Source organism: Drosophila elegans, unplaced genomic scaffold (assembly GCF_018152505.1).
Source record: "Drosophila elegans isolate 14027-0461.03 unplaced genomic scaffold, ASM1815250v1 contig_133, whole genome shotgun sequence".
Classification (NCBI taxonomy): Eukaryota; Metazoa; Arthropoda; class Insecta; order Diptera; family Drosophilidae; genus Drosophila; species Drosophila elegans.
This window is the reverse complement of record NW_024545499.1, coordinates 1,831,594-1,855,984: the sequence shown is the minus strand read 5'-3', so window position 1 is coordinate 1,855,984 and position 24,391 is coordinate 1,831,594. Positions and strand designations below refer to the sequence as shown.

General features: G+C 41.2%; 5 protein-coding genes across 6 annotated transcripts in view; 2 read left to right on the top strand and 3 right to left on the bottom strand.

Annotated features, from left to right (window-relative positions):
* LOC108149637 overlaps window positions 1-8,417 on the bottom strand; it is a 28,600-nt gene extending 20,183 nt beyond the window's left edge. The window contains exon 1 of one of the 2 annotated variants that reach the window (XM_017277370.2): window positions 7,831-8,417. The gene's annotated coding sequence lies outside the window, so the exon portion shown is untranslated. Of the gene's footprint in view, window positions 1-809; window positions 1,761-7,830 lie in introns of those variants that run through there. The other variant, XM_017277369.2, reaches the window with a different exon arrangement.
* A 156-nt stretch (window positions 8,418-8,573) lies between these two features.
* On the top strand, window positions 8,574-10,268 carry LOC108149635 (ATPase ASNA1 homolog). The gene is made up of 4 exons (XM_017277367.2): window positions 8,574-8,788; window positions 8,848-8,965; window positions 9,303-9,743; window positions 9,807-10,268. The coding sequence occupies exons 1-4, from the start codon at window positions 8,676-8,678 to the stop codon at window positions 10,143-10,145; spliced, it is 1,011 nt and encodes a 336-aa protein (XP_017132856.1). The 5' UTR covers window positions 8,574-8,675; the 3' UTR covers window positions 10,146-10,268.
* Window positions 10,212-12,456, bottom strand: LOC108149634 (glycerol-3-phosphate dehydrogenase, mitochondrial). The gene has a single exon (XM_017277366.2). The coding sequence runs from the start codon at window positions 12,453-12,455 to the stop codon at window positions 10,314-10,316; it is 2,142 nt and encodes a 713-aa protein (XP_017132855.1). The 5' UTR covers window position 12,456; the 3' UTR covers window positions 10,212-10,313.
* A 93-nt stretch (window positions 12,457-12,549) lies between these two features.
* LOC108149636 (cytochrome b5) lies at window positions 12,550-15,431 on the bottom strand. Its single transcript, XM_017277368.2, has 2 exons — window positions 15,229-15,431; window positions 12,550-13,181 (listed from the first exon to the last, which is right to left on the bottom strand). The coding sequence occupies exons 1-2, from the start codon at window positions 15,346-15,348 to the stop codon at window positions 12,897-12,899; spliced, it is 405 nt and encodes a 134-aa protein (XP_017132857.1). The 5' UTR covers window positions 15,349-15,431; the 3' UTR covers window positions 12,550-12,896.
* Window positions 15,432-20,249: 4,818 nt separating this feature from the next.
* LOC108149645 (zinc-type alcohol dehydrogenase-like protein C1773.06c) lies at window positions 20,250-24,246 on the top strand. Its single transcript, XM_017277382.2, has 3 exons — window positions 20,250-20,489; window positions 21,919-22,737; window positions 23,293-24,246. Exons 1-3 carry the CDS (start codon window positions 20,440-20,442, stop codon window positions 23,708-23,710), a joined length of 1,287 nt encoding a protein of 428 aa, XP_017132871.1. The 5' UTR covers window positions 20,250-20,439; the 3' UTR covers window positions 23,711-24,246.
* Window positions 24,247-24,391: the final 145 nt, after the last annotated feature.

Genomic DNA, 24,391 nt, shown 5'->3' with positions numbered 1-24,391 from the left:
TTGCCCTGTTTGTTTTTCACTTCAACTCTGCCTGGGGCTAAGGTTCAACAAATTTATTCTCTCATCTCACTCTTCATCTTGTTTTCTCTTTGTCTCCCGCTGTCTCTTGCTCTCCGTTTCTCCCTCTTTCTCGTTCTCTCTTGCAAGCTTAGTATTTTTGGTGCCTAAGTCAAATAATGCGCTAACACATCGTTTCACGTTTAAAAATATGCATAAAGCTTTTTGCACAAACACGAATTTCAGTTTCCTTACAAGAAGACTTCTGCAAATCAAACTCTACAAGTCGAGTTAGTCCATTACCTACCTTGTTTGCTTTCCTTCTAAAAGTCGCTTTAACTGAGTGAACTAACATCCCTCTACTTATTTCAGAACTTTGGACCCTGTTTCTACCCTCGCAGAGTTAAGTTTCTAAATGTTTTAAAGTTATTAGTATTAGACTTTTCCAAAATAGTTGTTTTGAATAATTGAAGAAAATAATTATAAGTCGAGAAAGAGAACTTTTCCAGTTCAGTTTTGGACTGCAAAATGTCCCCGATATTGACGAAATTTCCGACATTTGACCAAAATCTTAAAATTTTCAAATTATAGTCCCAAAAACATATAAATAAGACCTATTTGTTGTTTAAATTCATTTGGATTTCTGTTGCTTTAGAATAATTTTTATGCATAGTTTTTAGAAACCAAATCCTTGCTTTGGCTGTAGCTTGAGTAACAAATTAAAGGATTTTTCGTAAAAGTAAGATGGTGGCTGCCATTAAAGATGTTTGACTGTCTACATATCTGAACATGCGTCTATATGCGTTACTTACATATCTCAATTGCTGTCGCTTGTCTGCTCACATTTGGCGGTTGCCACTGTTTTTGTTGCTCGTCGTTTTTGCAGTTGTTGTTTTTGTTGCTGTTCGTCGGCAGCCAGCATCAATCTCTGTCCAGCATTTCGGCATATTTCGGGCTCGCTTTCCTTTTCTTTTTCGGCTCTGTTTGTTTGCCTTGCCTTTGGGCCATACACCTCAGCGTTGTTGGGTTTATTTTATATTTATTTCGTGCGGTGGTTTTTTTTGCCAAAAATATGAACCTCCTTTTGAGTGTATGTGTGTGTGTGAGTGTATTTGCCCTGATATTTTAAGTATCCTGTTTGCGCTGCTTGGTGCCTCTAATTCTTCTGTTGCCTACTTATGGGCCTGCTCTTCCTCCTCTTATTTACCGCTCGTTGTTGAGTATACTTTGCGTAAATAGAATTTACGTATACGTTTTTGTGTTGGTAAATTAACTTTGATTGACATTGATTACTTGCTGGTTGTTCTGGTCTTCTCCCGAGTATTAGTATTTCAACAAAAATATATAAACCTTTTTCGATTTAGGTGCAAATAACAAGGTGCAGATTTATAACTAATTTACTGTCGCATTTTCACACTCATTCACTCTCTCTCTCTTGCTCACACTCTTTCAAGCAATAAAACAGTTATCCTGCATTGATGTATTGTCTTGCTGCTTCCTCTTCTCCATCCGTTCGAATTTCACTCAAGTTAAATTCTCTCCCCTCCTGCTTTCCTTTTTGCCTAGCCCAAAGCCTTTGTTGTTGCGATAGTAAAGCTGGTACTGAATGTGTCGTTGTTTTTGCTATGGCTGCTCTCCCCCGATGTTGTTGTTGCTGGCCAGCACAGCTGCTGCTCTGTTTGCTGCTGCTGATTCTGCTGTGTTTGCTGCACGCGCCGCCCCGGTAAGCACGTGCTGTTGGCCACGACGTCAGTCTACGACAACCGCCTACGCACTGCAGGCGCCGAATCGGCGACGCTGGAATTTCAATTACAATTTCCACAAACTGGCTGCCCTCTCTTTGGTTCGCTCTCTCTCTTTGTGCGAGTGGTGAGTTCGCCGGCGTGAAGAGAACGCTTCAAGCTGAACCTTAGGCTAAATTTCCAAGGCAACCCGGAGTTTTTATAAGTTAGGAAACGGATAATAGAAAAGCTTGTGGCGTTTAATTACAAACGAGAGTTAAAGTTTTACGTTACGTTTGAACGCCATGATAAAGGTTGATTATACTGTATAACGAAAGGTTAATTAGCAGTTTTTAAATAAATATAATGAAATTCTGTTTATACGTTAAAAGTATTTCTTTATAATTATTATTATTGAAATGTAGGTTCAACTAAATTGTAAGAGATAATACGACACGTTGTACATTGCATTCTATTTTAAAATGGTAACATACACACATAAAAAAAGCCATCTTAATGGTTACAAATATAATCACAAAGCCGTTTAAGTATGCATTTTCATTTTGTCAAATAAAATAAGATTACACAGATATTTGTTGGGTTATCACAATATTCCTAGTTTCAAAACCGAACACACTGCGTATACGCAATATGCAGCGCGAACATTGATATCTTCGTTATACCTGTTATATTGTATTTGCTGAAAATTATGTAACCGGTGGAAGAACCGGTAGGGGATATATATGTGGGATATGGATTAAGAATATTTAATATATCGCTTTAGTTTAGTAAAAAATAATCATAATACAGCGTTTCTAGGTTTTGAAGTTTTAATTGAAATCAAGTCGACAACGTTTGGCTCGTCTTAGAACTGCCGGTTTAAAATTGGTCTAAATCGGGAGACTATATTATATAGCTCCCATAGAACAGTCGGAATAACTCAGTGTTTTATTAATTAAAAAAATGTATTTTAAAAAATTTTAACTTTCCATTTTAACTTTTTTTTATTTCTTTGGGATATAATAATGTTTTAATAACGTATAATTACGCTTTTAATATCATTTAAATCAAATTATATTTTACAGTAAAGAAAAAAGTAAAATTCATAGCTAAAAAATAAAACATTATTTTAGGAAAGTCCAAGCTTTTTTACTTAGTATTTAAATATTTAATTTACTTAAAATAACTTTTTTAAAAATATTGCGGACTCTCTTAAGACAAAAGAGCACTCTAGCTCTTTTTCACCAAGCTCACCACACACCCGATGCCTATGAAAAGTGAAAGCCATTTGCCGGTTTACAACTTGCTCTTTTTTCGCCCCTCCACCACCCCCGTCAAGGTGAGAGAGCCGGGCGGACCTTAGGGGGTAAGGGTTGACTTCCCCCGCCAAGGGCTCCCCCCTCCGCTTGCATAATACGCTTTATGTGCAATTTATATTCGTTGTTGTAGTTGTGTAGCTATTGTATGTGGAGATTGCATTCGTGTGTGTGCTGTTGATTTTATTTAAGGCGCTTACCGCCTCTCTTTCTCTCTCTGTTCCCATCCCTTATCGCACTTACAGCTGAGCGAAAACAAAAGCCAAAGGATAACACAACAAGTGAGGAAGTCATAAATTTAGCCAACGGTTAACAGGTGCATTTGAAATGTACGCCCTTAAAAGGAGATAAATGCAAAAACTTGCAGGGTCAGCAATAGTGTGTGTGCACATCCTTATTGGGCGATAAGTTACAATAGTCACTCTCAGAATTTAGAATGTATATTTGTTACCCTTTTTAATTTTTAATTTAAGGGATTTAGAAAATATCAGTTTTATTTTATATACATTTTTTATAACAAGAAAGACAGCAAAGTTAATTTAACTTTTATGCGTAATTCTGTAATCTAAACCATTATAATAACTCGTATAATTGAAAATAATTTGCACGTTCTTTCTATGATTAAAGTTTAAATCCACTTTTTTCAAAACAAAGTTCTTATTATAATAGATTTCGAATATATCAAAATGTTTGTCGACTTCACAGACGCTACGATAAATTGTAACTGTTCGGATAAAAACAAATATGCCAAGGCTATCAAAGAGTACAGTTTTTGATAATCACCTACTTCTGACCTTTGTCCAATTTATTAAATTGTGGCCTGCAAACAGCCGACTCACCGCGAGATCCTGGCCAATATGCTGCAACTGGAGCGACGAGGTCTTCGAAGTGCACTGCTCGACGGTGAAGGCCCAATTCAAAGTCACGGCCAGAAGCGTCAGGCAATGGCACCGCCAATAGAAATTCCACAATGTAGTGTCGCTTTCGGTGGAAATCTATGCAGAAATGCGAGCTGTGAGTCAACGGGATTTCTGCAGGGGGAAAACTGAGTGACGTGCTGACAGCGGAACTCGGAAAACTCCGTTGGCACTGCCGCCTGTTGCATGCCACTAACGCCACCCGCCACCCATCGTCAGAGTGGCAGCTTGGCGTGGCGTTAATAAGCGCTTTTCCACGGAAAATCCACCTCAAGTGGCCCTTGAAACAGGAGTGTCCACAATACCGCTATTTAATAAAAGCTTTCAAAACAGGTTGTCCATTAGGTTTGAATCTAAACAAACACTGTGACCCCTTGGAAAATCCCAAATGGTTAATCACACTGGAGTCCTGCGCAGAAAAACAAACGACAAGTCCTTAATTAATGTGTGCGACACAGAGATTTAAGGGCACTAGAAACTTTCTCTTTTTAAATACAAGATTACCTTTTACCTTTATAAAGGCACAAAAAAGCTTAAGTTTAATTCAAATTTAACATAGTTAAAATTATTATGTTTAAAAAAAACCCCCTTTTGAGATAAAAAAAAATATAGGTCCTTTTCCTTAACACTCTAGAGAACAAAAAAGGCCTTTAGCTTAATATTAATTTGAAATTTCTAGTCTGTACTAGTGTAAGGCTTGATGGCAATATTAATTAAAATTTTTGTTTTTTAATGCCTCTATTGTAAAGTTCTGTAGACAACCTCAAGGTTACGGCTGCTCCTCCGCTCGGAAAATGTGGGACCGCTGGCATATTGAGAGTGCAGCAAGTTGCCGACGGCAGCGAGAAATGCCATAAGGACTCTAAAACTTTCCACTTTCCACGCCGCACTAATCGGATTTCATTTAATTAGTTGCTCAAAGGCAGCGAGCTGCAGCAAGTGGAAAAGGCCGGAGGCAACAACAACTGCGAGGAGTGCTGAGACAAAGCACTTTTTCATTACAATTCGCCAGACAGAGAGGGCAGATGGCCGCATGTCGCGCGGCAAATTGTCAGGTGCTAAGCTTTGATAAAGTGCGCACTCGAAGGACTCGAAGGACGACGAATAAAAAGCTAAGCTCGGCCAGGCGACAGGCAAGGAGAAAGGGGAAATGTCCCCAAAACAAAACGAAGACACGAACATTTATTAAATGTGAGGTGCTAGTGCCCCCACATTATTAAATGTGAGGTGCTAGTGCCCCCATTGTTTGTTTGTTTGTTTTTGGCCAGAGCCAAACACACAAACTTTGCGTTTATACGAAAGCGATTTTAATAAAGTTTTTTTAACCTAGCCCAAAGAAATTATTATTATACCAGTGACTCGTAAGCCGGTGTAAGTTCAAATGTTTTTTTTTTTAATTTTTATTAAACACCATTTCATGTATTGCCTTAGGCTTGGTATTCAGGCTACCAAAATTGTATCCGAAACAAAAAACTTCACACAAAGAAAGGCACAAGCATAAGCAGGGCTATTTTAATTTCATGTATTCAAGGATTCATGAAATTCATAGCATAAAAGGAAAAGATTAAAAATAGAGAAGTTAATTTTTTTAACAAATTCTTTTTTTTCGAATATTCCGATTTTTCCTAAGGGCGCTATATTATTTAACCATTTCTATATCTGAAAGAACTTATAAAAATTAAGAAACAGCAAAGTTACCATTTTGTTCATTAATTTTTTCGATTGATCCTATGGAAGCTATAACTATAGTTGTCCGATCTGGCTCGTTCCGACTGATCGACTCTCCTAGTGATGCTTATCAAGAATTGATATTCTTTATAGGGCTGTAGATGTCTCCTTCACTGCGTTGCAAAATTCTGACTGAAATAATACAACCCGTAGTAAGGGCACACAAAATGGTACCTCTAGAGAAGTCACGAAGAACCATTTCGATTTCCAATTAGTTGCCAATATAATAGAGACAGTTTGAAATGGGCCCTAAATATATATGGGACTCCCGATTTTAGAGAGTCATATTGATTTATCATATATGTATGTATTTAGTTCAGATTTTTTTCTTTAATGTTTTTTTTTTAAATAATTATTTTATTTTCCCAATTTTTGGATTATTTTTGTTTGTAATTTTAAAATAAAGCTTATTTGCAATATTTGTTCCAAAAAGATCTTAGTGAAAAGTTGTTTCTAACTAATAGCCTTTAAGGTTCTTGACTGATAGCTGATTTAAACTAATACGTTTATTAATTGTAATAATTTGTTATTGTGATAGAATTGTAAAATCATGGCATATTGTGACAACGAGCCTGTGCATAATAAATTTTAAATTAAGGAATTCGTAAAACCCGACGCAGAAACGAAAGTGGGGTCCTCTTCCTCTTTTCCCGCCCAGGTCAAAGTTTCACTTTGAAAGCTTCATATGGGAAATAACGGGAAAAGGCGGTGGGTGAGAACCCAGGTAACGGTAACTGAAACGTTGCCATCGCTGATTTCAAGCAAATTGGCTGTGCACGCGTGTGAGTTGGTTTTTTGTTTATGGAAAGTGTTATTGTTTGACTTTGAACTTTCCGCTTGTTTGCAGTCCTTACGTTTGTGTTTGTGCTTGTGTGCTTTGGACCAAAGCCGAGAATGGCCCAAACAATATCATAAAATTTAATGCGCTCATATTTCATGGGCCAACAAACGCACACACAGGCTCGCAAAAAACGAATCTCGAAAACCCAGGGCTGGGACAATACGTAAATCATGCGGCCAACTTTATCGCTTTATTTTTAAACGCACTGCCAAAATGATTGAAACGTTTCAGTGAAATAAAACCGATTGCCATACATATTTATGTGGAAAAAAAACATTTGTTGGAGGTAATAACAGCCGTGAATAAGTATTTGTGTGTCAAACAAAAAAGTATTTTTGGCTATTATATTTTCTTCGACTTGGCGATAACAGCAAGTCAATATCTACAAATTGGGTTGTCAAGCGTTTATCTTTTTACCATTAATTGATGTGTTATTAATTTACAGGTGAAAATATATATTTAGCGCGGTCTTTATTAAAATATATCGCATTCCATAAGAATCAAGATAAGCTTTTGATCTACATACATATGTATACACTTATGTCTAGTTTACATATAACATTTATAAGTTCTACAAATTCTAATTGGCAGAAATAAAGTAAAAATTTGGACGCCCCTAGTGAAAATGCATCAAATAGTGTTTCATCAACTTTAAACTATTGGGTATGAAAAATGCCTCAATAAGATAAGTATTAAATTAGTACCATGAGAGTATCAAAATAAAACTTATGCTTAAAAATAAAACCTTTACCTACAATTTTTTTAAGACTACCTAAGTTTTGTAAGAATTAAAAAAATGCATTCTATGAAATGAATTTCAAATATTCGTAAATTGAGCATTGTGAGAAAACTTAGTAAACTTTAGTAAAGCCACGCAGAAAAACTACGAGGTGGGGAATGTTGCAAATTTAGTCAATTTGAAATTAGTTACTACTGTTTATTATTAGTTTTTTTTTTATGACACCGAAATTATTCAGAAAAAAAGTGGAGCTGTTGAGAATTAACGAGCGGCCAACAAGTGTAATGCTAAAAATGTTTGATTTTGCTAACTCTTTTTACAGTTTCATAAAGGTTTTTTGATACAAACAAGAGCTTGAAGATAGTGGGAAACACTCTGCTATTTTGTTTTAAAGGCATATTTTATGGTGTTATAAATATAAATTATTTTGTATTTTATGATTAAGTTAAAGATGATGCCAAAACCGGTTAAATACCCAGTACTTAGTGGCGATATTATTTTTGTCAGATAAATGTAACTATAAATAAGGTACTATACCTTAACCTTTAGCTGTAAAGCGACATAGACTTACATCCACATTTTTCATATTTGCAATATAATGTACATATAAGAGCCACTCTTTGGATAAGTATTTCTTTAACAGTGTGTACTGTATGCACAGCTTCCGTTTTCCGCGATAAGAAAGAAACCTCTATTAACGCCAGAGTTCAGCTGGTAGCGGACGGATGTCGATGTTGGGAGGGCGGTGTAGGCGGCGGCTAATACTTTATGTCGCAAAGATTCGCGGATACTGGAAATTGGAGTACTAAACGCACTGCTTTTAACGCAGACACATCGGTGTTTTCACAACTATTTTTAGTAGCCCATAACTATATATTCTTTTGTTGTTCGTATTTTCTCGCCGACACTAGGGTTTTGATAAGCTCGCGATTTGCACAATTAACAGTCGTGGCTGTGGTGGTGCGGGGAACGGCTGAGGCGGGACAAGCATCCGCGGCACTTATGAATTGTGATTTTCTTGCGCTCCGAGCGCGCTTTTGTGCATTTAATAGGCACGATATAAGAAGCAGAAATTGAGAAATATACCCAGCCACAAGACGTAACTTGCTTTAAAACTTATGGTATGTTGTTTTTTTTTACATCCAGCAATTTGGACTAATTTTTTGGTTAGCTAAGAATATTTCCCATAATGAAACCCATTTCAAATCGACGTTTCGCGCCATTTATCGAGTGTCCGTCCCTGGCTCTGCCACTTCGTGATCAGCTGTTCTCCGAGTAATCGACTTTAATATCGATAACACAGTAGCCGCTATTTTATCGCATTCGCAACGAACGGCCACACTCCTCGCCAGAATTCGTATTCATTGCAATTAAAATTTCACTTTAATTCCTACGTGTCTCGACTTAGTTGGCAATATGGTCGACAATTTGGAGCCGCTGGAGCCCAGCCTGCAGAATCTCATCGAGCAGGACTCGTTGAAGTGGATCTTCGTGGGCGGAAAGGGCGGCGTGGGCAAGACGACCTGCAGGTAAAACAACAGCAAGTCCGCTTTATTGGCCAACTTATGGAGGTCCGTGTGTTTTCTAGCTCCAGCTTGGCCGTTCAGCTGTCGAAAGTGCGCGAATCGGTGCTGATTATATCCACCGATCCGGCACACAACATATCGGATGCATTCGACCAAAAGTTCACCAAGGTGCCCACAAAGGTAGGTGGACTAATCGAAGAACTGGACTACCTAAGGGAATGATTGGGACAAAGTTATTTAAATGTTCTTTAACAAGTAGACAGTGATGTAAATTAAGCTAACTAAAAGTTAAATTCTACAAAAAATTGCATAAACTAAGGTTGATCTAATTCATGTTCTTCATAATGAAAAACTTCAGGGATGTTACTTTGGTATTTTGTAAGTCATAAGGTATTTTAATGGTTCTCGCAATTAAATAGTTAATAAATGTAGTAAGTTACCCAATTTAGAACAAAGTCAACAAAATATTTTGTCCACAAGGTTGATAAGTGAAACCTATGTCTGTGCTCTTTTCCAGGTCAATGGTTTTGACAACCTGTTCGCCATGGAAATCGACCCAAACGCTGGACTCAACGAGCTGCCCGAGGAATACTTTGAGGGCGACAACGAGGCGCTGCGCGTGAGCAAGGGCGTCATGCAGGAGATGATCAACGCCCTGCCCGGCATCGACGAGGCCATGAGCTACGCGGAGGTGATGAAGCTGGTGAAGGGCATGAACTTCTCGGTGGTGGTGTTCGACACGGCGCCCACGGGGCACACGCTGCGCCTGATTGCATTCCCCCAGGTGGTGGAGAAGGGACTCGGCAAGCTGCTGCGACTCAAGATGAAGGTGGCGCCGCTGCTATCACAGTTCGTCTCCATGCTGGGCATGGCCGATGTGAACGCGGACACGCTCTCCCAGAAGCTGGACGACATGCTGCGCGTGATCAGCCAGGTCAACGAGCAGTTCAAGAATCCAGTAAGCATACCATACCTCTATTCATGCCATACAAGTATCTAAACCGCTCTATTCCGGTTGCAGGATCAAACCACTTTCGTCTGCGTCTGCATTGCCGAGTTCTTCTCGCTGTACGAGACAGAACGCCTGGTCCAGGAGCTGACCAAGTGCGGCATCGACGTCCACAACATCATTGTGAACCAGCTGCTGTTCCTGCAGAACTCCCACGACTCGTGCAGCATGTGTGCCTCCCGCTTCAAGATCCAGGAGAAGTACCTGGACCAGATCGCCGACCTGTACGAAGACTTCCACGTGACCAAGCTGCCGCTGCTCGAGAAGGAGGTGCGTGGTCCGGAGAGCATCCGGGCGTTCTCCGAGAACCTAATGAAGCCCTACAAGCCGAAGGAGAAGCCCAAGGAGTAGGGTAGCCCGTCCATCCGTTTGTAAGTTTCTTCCCCTTTAGTTTGTGTGAACAGGAAGTGCGTGAAATAAATTTGAGTTGAGGCAGCGATCCCCGCAGGGATCGACTCCTACGTATAATGTGAAGACGGTCAATGGACTTCATATCACTGTAGAGGAGAGGGTGGCAGTTTAGAGGCCGCCTCCGGCCAGCTCCATTGGCATGACGATCGGGACATTGCTGGCCTGCATTTGCTTCCTTTGATCCAAGCACAACCGGGCGTAGCGCAGGTACCCGGTGTCGCCCTGCACCAGGGCGGACATGAGCAGCAGGAACTCGTACAGGTTCACCTTGCCCTGGGCATGGACGTCGATGTCGCGCAGGACGTTGTGCATCAGGTCGACGGGCACCTCCTTCACGCCCATTGTTTTCATGACCTTGCAGCAGTCTGCGATGGACACGTAGCCGGTTTTGTCCTCATCCAGTTGGCTGAACTGCCCGGCATACATGCGCACCTGACGCACGGACATCTTGATGGGGATGTTCATCTGCGAGGCGTTCTCCTTGGTCAGCTGGCCCATCTGGGTGTTGAGGAAGTCGCGCGTCTCGCGGATCTGCTTCCTCGTGTGCTCCCGCGTCCAGTTGAGCTCCTTGGCCATGATGCTGGCCACCTGCGGCAGTATCTCCCTGGCCACTTGGACGTTGAGAAAGGCGACGCGGAGTCGCCGGGCCACCATGTCCTCCAGCGTGCAGGCGAATTCCCGAACGCCCTGCCTCACCTCCGCCTCGATGTACGGGAACTCCGAGTGCAGGCGCTTGCCCACAATGGGCCAGGCCATCCCGCTGCTGTGCGCACTCACCGCCACCTGGAAGGCGTTCGACCCGTACGTGTTGGACAGGTGCTCGGCCACGTCCCGCTCCATGCCGAAGTCCTGCACCAGCCGGATGAACATCTTCGGGCTCCAGCCACTGGCTCCGTCCAGTTTGCAGCACTCGGCAGTCACCGAATCCTTGCGCAGCGGCGAAAGATCTCCGTAGCGGATGGCCGCGTTGACGGTTTTCTCGGCCAGCACCCGGAAGGATGACCAGGTGCCGCCCACAATGGTCAGCATATTGCGCGGTCCCAGGTGGATCACGTGGTTCTTCAGCAGAGTGTGACGCAGCGTGTCGGATTGCACGGGCAGCGGCTTGAAGCCACCCCAAACGGCCAGCACATCGCACCGACGCACATCGAAACTGGGCGACACAAAGTGCTTCACGCCCTCCAGCAGGCCCTGGACATCCGTCTCCGTTGGCTGGGCGTCCTGGTCGGGCGGACTGCCCGACTCGTCGCCGGAGCCCACGAGCGTGTGGCCCTGCCAGGGCAGGAAGAAGATGGATCGCCCGCTGGGCGTGTGCGGATCGAAGACGCCCACTTCCTCCGGACAGTAGAAGCGCGGCAGGACGATGATCGAGGACCAGCTGCGCGTGCAGAGCGGCTTGGCCTCCGAGTCCTCCAACTGGCGCAGGCTGTCGCTCATGTGGCCCGTGGCGTTGACCACCACCTTCGCCCGGATGCTGTACTTCTTACCCGTCAGCTGGTCCACCGCCTCCGCGCCGGCCACATTGCCATCCTTGCTCTTGATCAGCCTCAAGACCTTCATGTGGTTGCAGATGTCCGCTCCGTAGCGAGCCGCCGTCAGGGCCACCGAGAGGCACATCCTGGCGTCGTCGTGCTGGCCCTCGTAGAGGACGAAGGCGCCGAAGAGCTCCTGGCGGCGCAGCATGGGGAACACCTGCAGCGCCTCGTCGGCACTGAGGTACTGGAAGCTCTTGGTGCCCTTCGGCGCCATCAAATGGTAGAGCTTCAGCTTGAGGTAGTAGAGCGGTGCCTCCCACCAGTGGTGGACGGGCAGCATGATGGGCACCGGCCGGCTGAGATGCGGCGCCAGGTTTCCAATGTGGCTGCGCTCCCGCAGGGAGCAGCGAACTCTCCGCAAGGCCGCCACGTCCAGCCGCGAGATGGCCTGCTCCAGGTCCCGCAAGCCGCCGTGCAGCAGTTTACTCGACTTGGAGGAGGTCCCGCTGCCAAAGTCATTCGCCTCGACCAGAGCCGTTTTCAAGCCCCGTGTGGCAGCGTCCAGGGCACAGCCGGAGCCCACGGCGCCGCCGCCAATGATGAGGATGTCGTAGTGGGTGCGCTTGAAGGCCTCCAGGCACATCTTGCGCGTGGGCAGCTCCCGCTTCATCTGCGGCACCGGCGCCGCGTCCGAAGGCCTCTCGTCAAAACCGAAGGCACCGTGTCCCAGCCTGGAGCTGCCCAGCATGGTTGCCATTTGGAGGATTTTGGCCATGGTGTACTGGTCTATCGAATGGTTACCCCCTGCGCTACACGCTTAATTTTGACTTTATCTGTGTGAGCAGACAATATTAATGGCAAACGAGAAATTTTGACAGATTTCGCTTTTTTTTTGTTTTGTTTGTTTGGAAATATGTTTAATGTACATACAAGTGAATTAAAACGTTCGGTGTCGTTTCGTGCCTCAATTGTTGAAATATCAATGGGAAACATAACTCTAGACCCGCGTCTGAAGGAATTACATGTGTAGAGTGGGGTGTACAAAAATGCCAAATGCCAAATAATCTTTAAAACTTAGCACAAATTTACTATAAAAATCGCACCGCTCCGCTGGCCCGCTCCATCTCCTAATCCTTCGCTGACTTTTGAGCTTCCGTGGATAATCTATGTGGCTACGGAGCGGGCTGGAAAGTCTCTGCTGGCTTTAAAGGGTCTGCTACTGCTTGGCACTGCCAAAGAAGAACTTGTAGAAGATCGTGGCCACGAGGCACAGCACCAGGGGCACCAGCCACGACTTCACCGAGCTTTCCTCGTTCTGCTGATCCGTGCTCCAGGTGGGCTCCGACTTCTGGGCCACGCTGGTCCTTTCGCTCTCCACCAGCTCGCCGATTTTGTACTTCTTCATCATGTCGCGGGCATCGTTGCTGTGGCCAACGTCCTCGAAGTTCTCTGTGGCATCCTTGCCGGCCTGCTCGATGAGCACCTCCTCGCCTCCGGGATGCTGTGGAGGAGCGAAAAAGAGGAGAGGTAAATATTCGCATAAATCACTGCGCGTTGGTATTGAAGAAATGCTAATGACAGTCTGACCCTGAATTTTATGGATCGATTTAGGGTTCCAAGTCTGGAAGACTCTTTCGTAACATCCGTTTATACGAAGCTATATGGTATATGGTAATCACACCTTCGATTTTCGTCACGTTTATATGGTGATGAATATTGTAGATTGTTTGACTAAGAACTTTAAGAACTTGTGCTATCTATATATGCTCCATATCTTCATTTATTTCAGTTACTAGAGTAGTAACTTTTAATTAGTAAAATTCTAGTTTTGGATTTTCGACTGATGGTACAAAAGTCAATTTGAATAACCTTCGCACTATTGTTTAAGTCATATAATATTAATGTCTCGTAAGTCAAGTGTAATGTAAATTTCATCAAAGATAAACAAGTTATTACGACATATGTAATTTAATTTAATAACGATTATCTTGTCCGTTGGGATCGTAGCTAAGGTTAACCTATAAAATACATAAAACAATTTCCATTTACATGCTTTTAAGTCGCTATATTATACAATACACAATAAACTAAAGTAATTTTCTCCATTCTTGAAGCGATTTCGTGGTGAAATTTGTTTCTATTTTGATAACCATAAAATAAATCAAAAAAAAGGGTTTGCCTATATTTTGTATGATTATCTGATGGAACAGGAAACATACAGGAAAGTTGCTGAAAAACCCAATCCTCCCTGTAGATCCATGAAAGGTTGAGATTATGTTTAAGAACAAAAAAACTCCCTTTTAAACTTTGACAGACGCAAGAAAAACCTTCAAATCTGGAATTCTAATTGCACCTGTAGAATTGTTGCAAAAGCTTTTCTATAAATATATTTAATCTGAACGCTAAAGTAATTTTCACCATTCTTTGAACGATTGCTCAATCAAATTTATTTTTGTTTTGATAACGACTGTAAGATAAACCAAACACTAGCATTTTCACAATTTTTTGTATTATTACCTTAGGTTACTGAATTGTAGGTAATATTTATTTTAAGGGACTGGAAAAATTTTGAACACCCCAAAAACACCGTGGAGGCAGGCAAGGTTATCTTGTTATATTTCAAGAACATCAGATCAGTTTTAATTTCGACTTCTGGCAGAGGAAACATCTTTAAATCTGGAAGTCTAATTGACTATTTGTTCGAAAAGGCCTGATCCGCAAGATTACAAAATACATATTGTATTATATTCTGAAAAAAGCAGAGGACGCAGCGAATCAGATTAGGTGCATGTTTTAAACATGGACTGGTTCGTTCGTTTCAGGCGATAGGGTAGTCAAACTTTGGAATGGAATTGTTAACGATCCACTAGGTCACCCTCACTATTGTTATTTTGAGGTACCAAAAATGCAACGTCATCGTTAGAATGGAACTTTCACGGAGCTTATCTTATAGGAGCAGTTGATCCCACAGATAGCATGTGTATGCTGAAGAGCCAATTGTGGCTGAGGTGAGGGTTAGGGTGAGGGATTTCTGGTAGCCGGCAGTCGACGGTGCACCTTCATAAGAACCGAAATTCAAATCCAAGTCCATAAATCAAATGCGATGCAAATGCAAATGCAGACGCGGATTTCGCTTAACATCTGACCCCTACACACACACACACACCTACTGTGTGTATGCAAATGGATAGTTTCGTCATGTGGAGCTCTTGCAAAAGTTTGAAGTTTCGACGGGCGAAAGTGGCTGCTGGAAGTTTCGATGAGCGTCGAACCTACGAAATCCGGGCGCAGGTCAAACGCTGCCCGGGGTCAAAGTACAGGTCTAATTGCGGGGCTGTTCACTTCACACGCACGGAAAGTGGGTCCGATTCCGGGCACATGTGTCTACGTGTGCTCGAGGTTCGGGGTTCGGTGTTCGGCACAACGGAAAAGTGGGACTCAGATAACACCTAATAGCACCGATGACCCGCATTTGTGGGCGGTGGCGGGGCGGGGCGGTGCCGTCAGGCCTCAGCCCTCAACTCCGACGTGTTCCCAGTGGCTCTCACCTCGTTCAGAAAGGCGGTGACGTCGTAGATGTTGTTGTGGATGAGCAGCCAGGTGTCCTTGTTTGTGTTGTGCTTGGCGACCTCGGCCCGCGTGAAAGTCTTCGTCTCTGCGCCCGACATGGTGATCACTTGTTGATTTCTACTGCGCGTTTGATTTTGTGGCACGGAAACAATTAGCAGTCCAGCCTCACACTCAGTCGCCCCGGCGGTACGGTCACACCAAAGCGCTGATCAGCGGTCACACTGGCTGGCAGGAAGATGGTATGGCCACCTTTTAGGGCGTTTCCACTGGAAATCAAACAGGGCTGGCGACAGGACGCTGCATTTTAACATTGCAATTAAAAGAGAAACAATAGACAATGTGATAAAGACTTAAGCAATTCATTTCGCTATAAATAATATAAATTTCTTTCTGAAAGCAGTGGTTAAAATTAGACTGAAAAAAACACAATATGGTACAAAAACTGTAAAATGTTTATTTAAAATAAAACACTCATTCCATGTGCATTAAATTAAATTAAACAATATCAGCTTTATGTATTAAACGATTTAATTTTAATTGTAGGTTTAAATTAAAAGCAGATCGTTACGAACATATTTTACTTCGACATATTTATAACGTACTTAGAGGTGGTGCGAACTCTAGTGGAGACCTACTATTTGTCTATCAATGAAAATATTTTTGAAAGCATTGCATACTCTTGGGTGTGAAAAGTGCTATAAAATTCCAAATTTTTTCAGCGGCTATTTAAAAATTTAGGGAAACGGTAAAGTCAGAAGAATATTAAAAACCACAGCTACTTACCAAAAACCTAGAGGAAATGGTTCAAGCATACAATAAAATGTATAAAATACCCATGCTAGCATCTATCCAAATGAACCGGTTCCGCTACAACAAAGAAAGTCTTCGCTCACGACAACAAAAACTGCGCAGACTCAGATCTTGTATTTACACTTAAACCCTACCTTTATTCCTTATTCGGCAAAGGAGACTTCAAAGTCAAACGTATCCTGCTGTACGCCGTGCGGCTGCGGTGCTCCTCAAATAAAAACAGTCGAAAGGCATCGCAAAATATTGTACCAAAGTTGCAGCGCTGTCCAAGCGTTTTGAATAACCACTATTAAAGTTAACAATAAACCATACATATTTTGATAAGTGACGGCCGGAGTGTTTTTGACACACTACGCTTTTAACTTTTTTACAAGGGTAAGTTATGAACAAATCCATATTACGCAATTGGCATCCTGGAGTGGTGTACGTGCAGGTTGCCATTTTCTTGGGTACAACTTCCCTTTTGGGGTAGAGAGCCTTTTCTTTCCGGCTGCCATTGTGTCCACCTTTTTAGTGCGTAATTCCAGACTTTGACCTTAAATGGGACATACACACGCTAGTTTTTGATAGAAAAATGTTTAGAAAAGGTTTTCCCGTTTTCAATCAAACCCTTGGACCAGGCCTGCGTTAAAAACACCGCGTGTAAACAACTCTTATGGGGGCCAATCCAAAACACAGTCGAGTGGCCTGTAAATCATTGAGATTGTTTGTGTCTTCACAAGTATCAAACAAGTAGGCTCCCGTATCGTAGACCACGCAGTTATCAGTACCCGGAGATTTGACTTGGCGAAAAACACTTAATACCAACTAGGGGATACCTGTTCCTAAAATCTTATGATGCTCAATAAGCTCAGAGGCATTCCAACAACAATTGCTTTCCAACAACTATTTAGTATTTCAGAAATTTTCTTAAAAGTTGGGGTAGGCAAACTTTGATTGATTACTTGATATAATCTACAAGAAAATCGTATATACTTGTGAAATCTGGGTGTGGCGTGTCTTAATTTATAGTTATATTTACCGCAACACGCTTCAAATATTATATACATATGTATGTACACATTTAACCCCATTAAAACGCAATCAGGGATTGTAAATTAGTACCACACATGAAGCACGAAGAAAATAAGAAAAACAAAGTCGGAAACTCAGATCTCGATTGTGAACGAAGGCATTAATCGCATTCACACAAAGGGACTAAAAATAGCACGATTTCCCCGTACCCCTGCCGCATTAATTGTTTTTTCACACAGAGTTCACTCCGGTTAGCCGACTGCAATTGCAATCAAATTTTATGTCTCATTGCTGCATAATTGGTGACATTTTGCAATATGGGGTGGTATGGGGAAACGGCAGTGGTCCACATTTTTTGGCGCGACAACCCCCCACAAAATTTGCATTGCCAATCCATCATTAGACTTGATTGATTCCGTCATTAAATACAATTGACTGGAATCGACCAACAAATGTTTTCAATTCAAGCGAGCGCCGGGGCAATAACAAATAAATAAATAAATAATTCACTAAATATTTTGTCCGTGATCTGATCTTTTGATCGCGATGAGGAGATCAGGGAAATATGTGTGTTGATATGTACATATCTTTGAGCGCCCGATTTTAATTGGTAAAGAGTCGAAACGCAGCATTTAATTGAAGTCAAATTGTTTTTAATTATTTTGCTTTTTGAATTTTAATGGCACTTTCGCTTTTGCAATGAACAATGTATTCCAATAACTTCTGTGTACATATGTATATTGTTTAATAGTTATCTGGTACTTTATGTATACTTTTAAGAAAGAGATAAAAACTCACATTCAAATTCAATGTCAATTGTGAAATTTTAAATTTAAAAAAATATTACTATTAAAAATTGTTAATAAAAGTTTGATATCCAGAAGAAAAGCATGCAAATTTAAAATTAAAATTAATTTTACATTGTATATGAATCGTCCCAAATTAATCACCAAATTCAACAAACTTCTATGTTATATTTTCTCTAGTTAATAAGTATATAAAATTAATTGAGCTTACTTAATTGATTTTTTTTCAAAAACATAAAATAAATGGTACCAAATCCAAGCCCAATTTAAATACTTTTTTCAGTGCATAATTTAATGCTGTTGGTTAAACACAAAAATATGAGATAAATTTTGGCCATGTTCAGGATGCGAATGTGTAAAATGTAACTGCGTAAATGTAAGGTGTATTTATAGCGCTTTATTTACGCGTTGTTTTTGCTGTGTGTGGCCAAACAAAGAACAACAACAAAGTGGTACGCACAAAGAAGATGTATCTATGTATCTCCGCGTTCCATTTGTGCATTTGTTACTCCAAAGAGAGAGTAAAAGAGAGAGAGAGAGAAGAAAAAGAAAACAAAACAAGGGTGGGCAAAAAAAAGAGAGCGTCAGCTGGCATCGCTATTTCTCTCTCCTTCTTGCAATGTCACTCAGCCAGTGCGTGATTATCATGCAGCGAGCACGTGTTCATGACTTTGGTTTTGGTTTTGTTTTTGCTTGCTCCCCTCCCACTCCCCCTTTCTGACCATATCATTACTATGCAAACATCCACCGTTCCTCGCTCCACAAACACAATCAAACAATCGCAAACAGATAGAGATACATACATAGATACAGCATGCCCACAGTTTCATGCACTCACTGCAAGATCACAGTGGAACATTAATAAAGGTGCTCCTCAGTTTTGAATAATTAAAAAAAATAAGGGGTAAAAGAGTTAAATTAAAATTTTTTTCCTTCCTTCCATCTGTTGATCCCTTGATTTCAAAACAAAACCACTAGCTATTGTAAAGAAAAACTCCACAAGCGTTCACCAAAAAGAATTTATCCTGTCTGTTGTATCTATGTATCTGCTCGTATGTACAAACATATGTACATACCAACATATGTATGAATAAGTTGTTTGTTTATTTTGCTTTCGAATCGGGGACACACAGTGCATTTTAATTACATATTGTAAGTATGTACATAATTCAATTTTTTTCAATTGGATTCAGATGATCTGTCGCCACCCATCAAAAACCCGACGTGACTAATGGGGCATCCTCCCATTCGCCCCCACAGCATCGCTTCGTTCAAAAAAACATTTTGTCATCGAAAGTTCTATAAACACTTTGACGGCCGCCTGGCAACGAACCGTTATTAGAGGGGGTTTCGACCAGCTCCTGAACTTTGTTTTGGCCATAAATCTGTCGCACGCGTTGGCCTGATGCATTTGTTGTTATTTATTAAATTGTTATGATTGCTGGTTTTGGTGTGTTTGTTTTTCTCTCTACTACTGCGTCCTCCGTGTTAATTCGAATGTGTAAACAAAAGATAAACAACAATCTCGTTCTCATACACTGGAAAAAAAATAGTTTTCATTGAAGGATATCTGCAATTACAAAATGGTCCTAATTAAACAATTTAAAAAAATTTCCATTAATTGCTTTCTTTTTTGATTTTATGTTTTGACGAAATTGAACAATTTTTTAGGTAAAAGCTAAAAATACTATTTACTGTATCTAAGTCAACTTAGGCATACTGTTTTTTCCAGTAGTGGTAGCCAAATGCGGCTATTAATAAATATGAAATGCTCTGAATTCAGAAAATATTGAAATGCATTGCTATAGATGCGAATACGGCCATGCAATGCAAACAAATGAATAAACTCATTTGAAATGTTCACGCATTCCCTGCGTGCTGTGTATGTGCACATCCAGTGGTGTACGAATTATTTAGTCAGGGGGGCTAAAATGTTAAAGGATATTTTCATAGTTGTTTTAACATTCGAAATCGTTATTATTGGGAAAATTGAATTTGAATTGTTTTTTGTTTATTTTTAAACCAATGCCACAACATTTTTTAATCAAATGTTAAGGTCTTATCGGTAAATTTTATATTTAAGTTTAAATACGGTTTTTTTTATAACTTTCCAAACCTGTAATTGATAACAATTTTTTTTATGATTTCAACCAGTAAACTTCTAAAAGTATTTTGTTGAAATGAGATTAATATGATAATGATAATTTGCAAAAATTTAGTTGTTTTTAGTTTTTTTTTTAAATAGCAACCCCTTGTTAGTGCGCCACTGTGCGTGCTGTGTGCGTGTGGCTGTGAGAGAGTTCCACTCGTTCCATTTCGTGACCGGCTTTTTTGCTTTTTAGCTGGCGCATCGACTGAAAACGCTTCAGATGTTCTTTGGAAGTGCGCTGGTCAAGACGTGAGAAAAATATCCGAAGCGAGTGCAGCGAAAAGAAAAATCTAGCCAATTCACAAGTAAAAGTGTTAACCAGCTTACCAACAGTGCATTACAAATAATAAATATAAAAAAAAAAACAAAAGAAAATAGAAGCAAAGAGAAGAGAAACGAAGGACAGCAAAATGCCGGTCGATATATGCAGTCAACAACACAGTTTGCTCAGTTCAAGAAGGTAAACTATTAATTGAAGCTGATTGAGTATATCAATTCTAGTGATCGAGTTTTTCAATTACTTACCCTACTTATTCGTTCAAGAAGGAAAATATTTTAAAATGTCCGTTGAATTCTTCTTATAACATTTTTTAATTAAACCTAACTTAAAAAAATTCAAATTTTTGAAAACAAATGAGTGTTTAGTGCTTAAAGTTATGCACTGTGTAAGATGTAGATTAGTAATTTTTAGTAAAAGATTAATCACAGAATGAACAATTGATTCTGTAAACCTCAAAAAAAATATATATATATTTTCCTTTGATTGTTGGAAAATATGATAATTTAATAGCCCATCATTGTAGTGAATAAAGTAGCATTATCGCATCTTTGGTGTTCAATTCAGTTAAAATTATAATACGCAAGCGTTGAGCACTTTGGATAGGAAGCGTTTGTCACTATCCCTTATCGGTCTGCAATATGCACTAATTGAAACGCCAGACATTGGGCCAGTCTAATAACGATATTGGCCCACTCATTTTATCTGGGCACTTTATGAGCCATAAATTGCCAACCTTGCTCGTATATTAACCAAATCTAATGTCCGATTCCCGCGATACTAGTTATCTGTTAATTGAGGGTTTTGTCACTTCATTAAAGTAAAGGCATCCGTATCAAAATCAAATTGTCAATAAATCTGAGAATATTTCTGTATTGTCAAAACCTGCCCACTTGACCTTTCAGATATCGCGGTACTTTATTAGCGCACTCCGCAAACTGTAATTACATCACACACAAATTTTCTACAACAATATTGTTTATATGGAAAATGGTGAATTGTTGCTGGCAATGAAAACGAGATTATCGTTTGAAGTGTTTGTATACAGGAAAAACAGCCCGAGAATACGAAATAGAACTCGCATATCATGTTGTGGCATTGAAACTATTGAAAAGTACGCAACACGACCTCGGATATGTAATAAATATGTGTAAGCTATATACCTGCGTATGCACGATGTTAATACATATGTTTTGGACAAAGGAACAGTCTAAGAAAAGTCTGATGTCTTAGAATTCAAGTTTGACCACTAATGTCTTGTAGTTTTTTAAGGTTTATGAGCTTTTTTTTAATGAATAAGATCATGAAGATACCATTTATATATTGTCTAAACAGAAAACCAAAATGAATACGCTTTAAATATTTACCTTTTTGGTCCAAAGTGTTTCAAAAGCTAATGTGTCGCAGGTTCTAATCAAAAATTAAGGTGGTAATTAATAAATATGAAAAATGCATAGCGAACTTATTATATATTTTTTTTGTAAGCAAGTCCAAAAAAGTTTAATGACCATCATATATACATAAATATGTACATACAGACATAATTATTTTTAGTCCAAAAAAATAGAACATCTCTAATGAACATATTACCCATTCCTTTGTGTGCTTGCAGCGGAACAACAGATACCTCGTTGTCGTTGAACTCACTGTCCCTGACTTCCGATCTGCCGCCAACGGATCTCGATCACCACAATCCACACAACATGAACAAGCTGTGCCGTCAAGTGTCAATTGAGTCGCCCGGCCCGGGCGCCAAAAACTGCGTCTTCAACTTCTTCGTGCCCATTGAGGACACGCCAGCGATGGGCGCCAGGATCAGGATCGTGTGCGCCGGAGCCTGTTATCGGCGTCGCGACCGCTCCAACTCCATAACCAGCATGTCGTCGGTGTCCTCTGAGCTAAGCGACTACTGTCCGCCGGTGAGCTCGATGTCCTCGCCCGCCCACCAGGGCATCCGGGAGGGGTCCTTCTTTCCCGGCTTCGAGGTGGCCGGCGTGATCGAGTCCCTGGGCTCGGAGATCACGGAGGCCAACAGCCGAGGTCTGCACATTGGGCAGCGCGTGATCGTGTATCCGTTCGACGAGGCCCCAGCCGGCTATGCCGAGCTGCTCGTGGTGCCGGACCTGAAGCACGTGGTGCCGATCCCCGACAGCCTGCCCATGGAGGTGGCCGCCATGCTGCCGACGGGCGCCCTGCTGGCCTGGAACGCCGTCTTCAAGGCCCAGGCGGTGGTCACACAGATCCTCAGCCAGCGGGCTGCCACAGAGCCGAAGCGAAAGCCCAAGATCCTGATCGTGGGCACCGGCGGACTGGCGCTCTGGGCCGTGCGCATCGCCTCCTATCACTTCGCCACGACTGGAGCCGACAACGTGGACATCACAGTGGCCAGTCTCAGGGACGAGGGCTTCCGCCTGGCCACGGAGATCAAAAAGTAAGTAGAAACAGCAGTTCCTGGCTGCCCACATCAATTTGTTTTAAATAAAGTTTAAGGGCCTAGCTAAAGCAGTAGCTCCAGCTTAATTAATCTTGATTTGAGACACCTAATTTTGTACTCGATGTATAAAGACGAAACCATAAAAATACTCTATTTAAAAATTATTTACCATATAGACCAATACACCAGTTTACCAAGTACAAGTATATTTTATTCACAGTTTATTTATTTTCTTAACAATGCTTTATATTAAATTAAATTAATCTCAGGGGTAATGAGGTTTTAATCTGTTTTGCTTAACAAAAAATTTACATAAAAACGTAAATATATGCCAGACCCTAAATAAGAAAATAAAATTACTTAATCAGCTTCCGTTTTGGCTAAAAATGTAATAAATGCATATAATAAAAATAAAAATCCCTTAAATATTGAGTAAACATTTTTAACCCAACTGAGTTATAGTTTTGTTGCCCCGGTGAAGACTATTTAGTTTAAATACCTAAAATAGTAATCAGCAATTAATCTAACACCTTTGTTTATTTACCTCCTCAGTGTCAGTGTGGTGCAGTGGAACGAATGCCTGTACGAGCCGCAGCTCATCGAGCGCACCAAGGACGTGTGTGGAGGAGCCGTGGACGTGGTGATTGACTTCGGCACAACCTCCAGGAGCCTGCACCGCTCGATGCACTGCCTGTCCAAGGGCGGCGTGGTCCTGATCAGCGACGAGGTGGCCGAGAAGCTGCTGCCCAAGTTCTCGCGGCTGTCGGAGCAGTACCAGCAGGAGATCATCGCCATCTCGAACGGCACCGCCGAGCAGCTGGCGGAGGTGGTGGAGCTGGTGGCCAGCAAGAAGATCGAGCCGCCGCCGCACTCAGTGTTCCCATGCGAGCAGGCCGCCGAGGTCATCGCAAAGCTGTGCAACTCCGAGATTCCCGGACGCGCCATCCTCCGCTTCCACGACATTGAGTAGGCGGATTGAGGGAGGAGCGAATTCGCATCAAGGCATTAACTCATTCAATATGGATATCTGTTAGCTGTATTCAGAGAAACACCCACAAAACACTGCAACCTGCAACACTCTCGAAGCGGATTCAAAATTGTGCTTATTTTGTAGCCGGTCATTGTTTTGTTACCTTAATTTTTGGACTGCAGACGACCTCCTCGTTTCATTGATTTAGCGTTCTAACCAATTTTAGTATTATGTACATATAGATTGTGATTTATATTATTTGTAAGCAAACCCAATCCCATGATTTTACTTTCGCAAAGTCACCGACACATCACCATATTAGCCGGAGTCAAGATTCGGACATGCTTCTTCTATGATTTTCAATTTAGTACCCCAAGCAGAAGCGGATTACAAAATAAATGTTATACATACTATATACAAAATTGTTATGCATGCGATGCAAAATGTTTGATTCAATTGCTTGATGTTTGTACTCATTACGTACCCAACATTATACTCTCTACTCTTATTCACAAATAAAAACCATGAACTATCAATGCATCGGGTCTGCTCTAGGTCTACGTCATCTGCCTTTGCTGGATTTTGGTTTAGGAGCAGGACTTCGGATTTTCAATCAATTTGATTATATACATGTAAACCACTTTTTCTCGTAGAGGAATAGGGAATATTCGTTGATAAGTA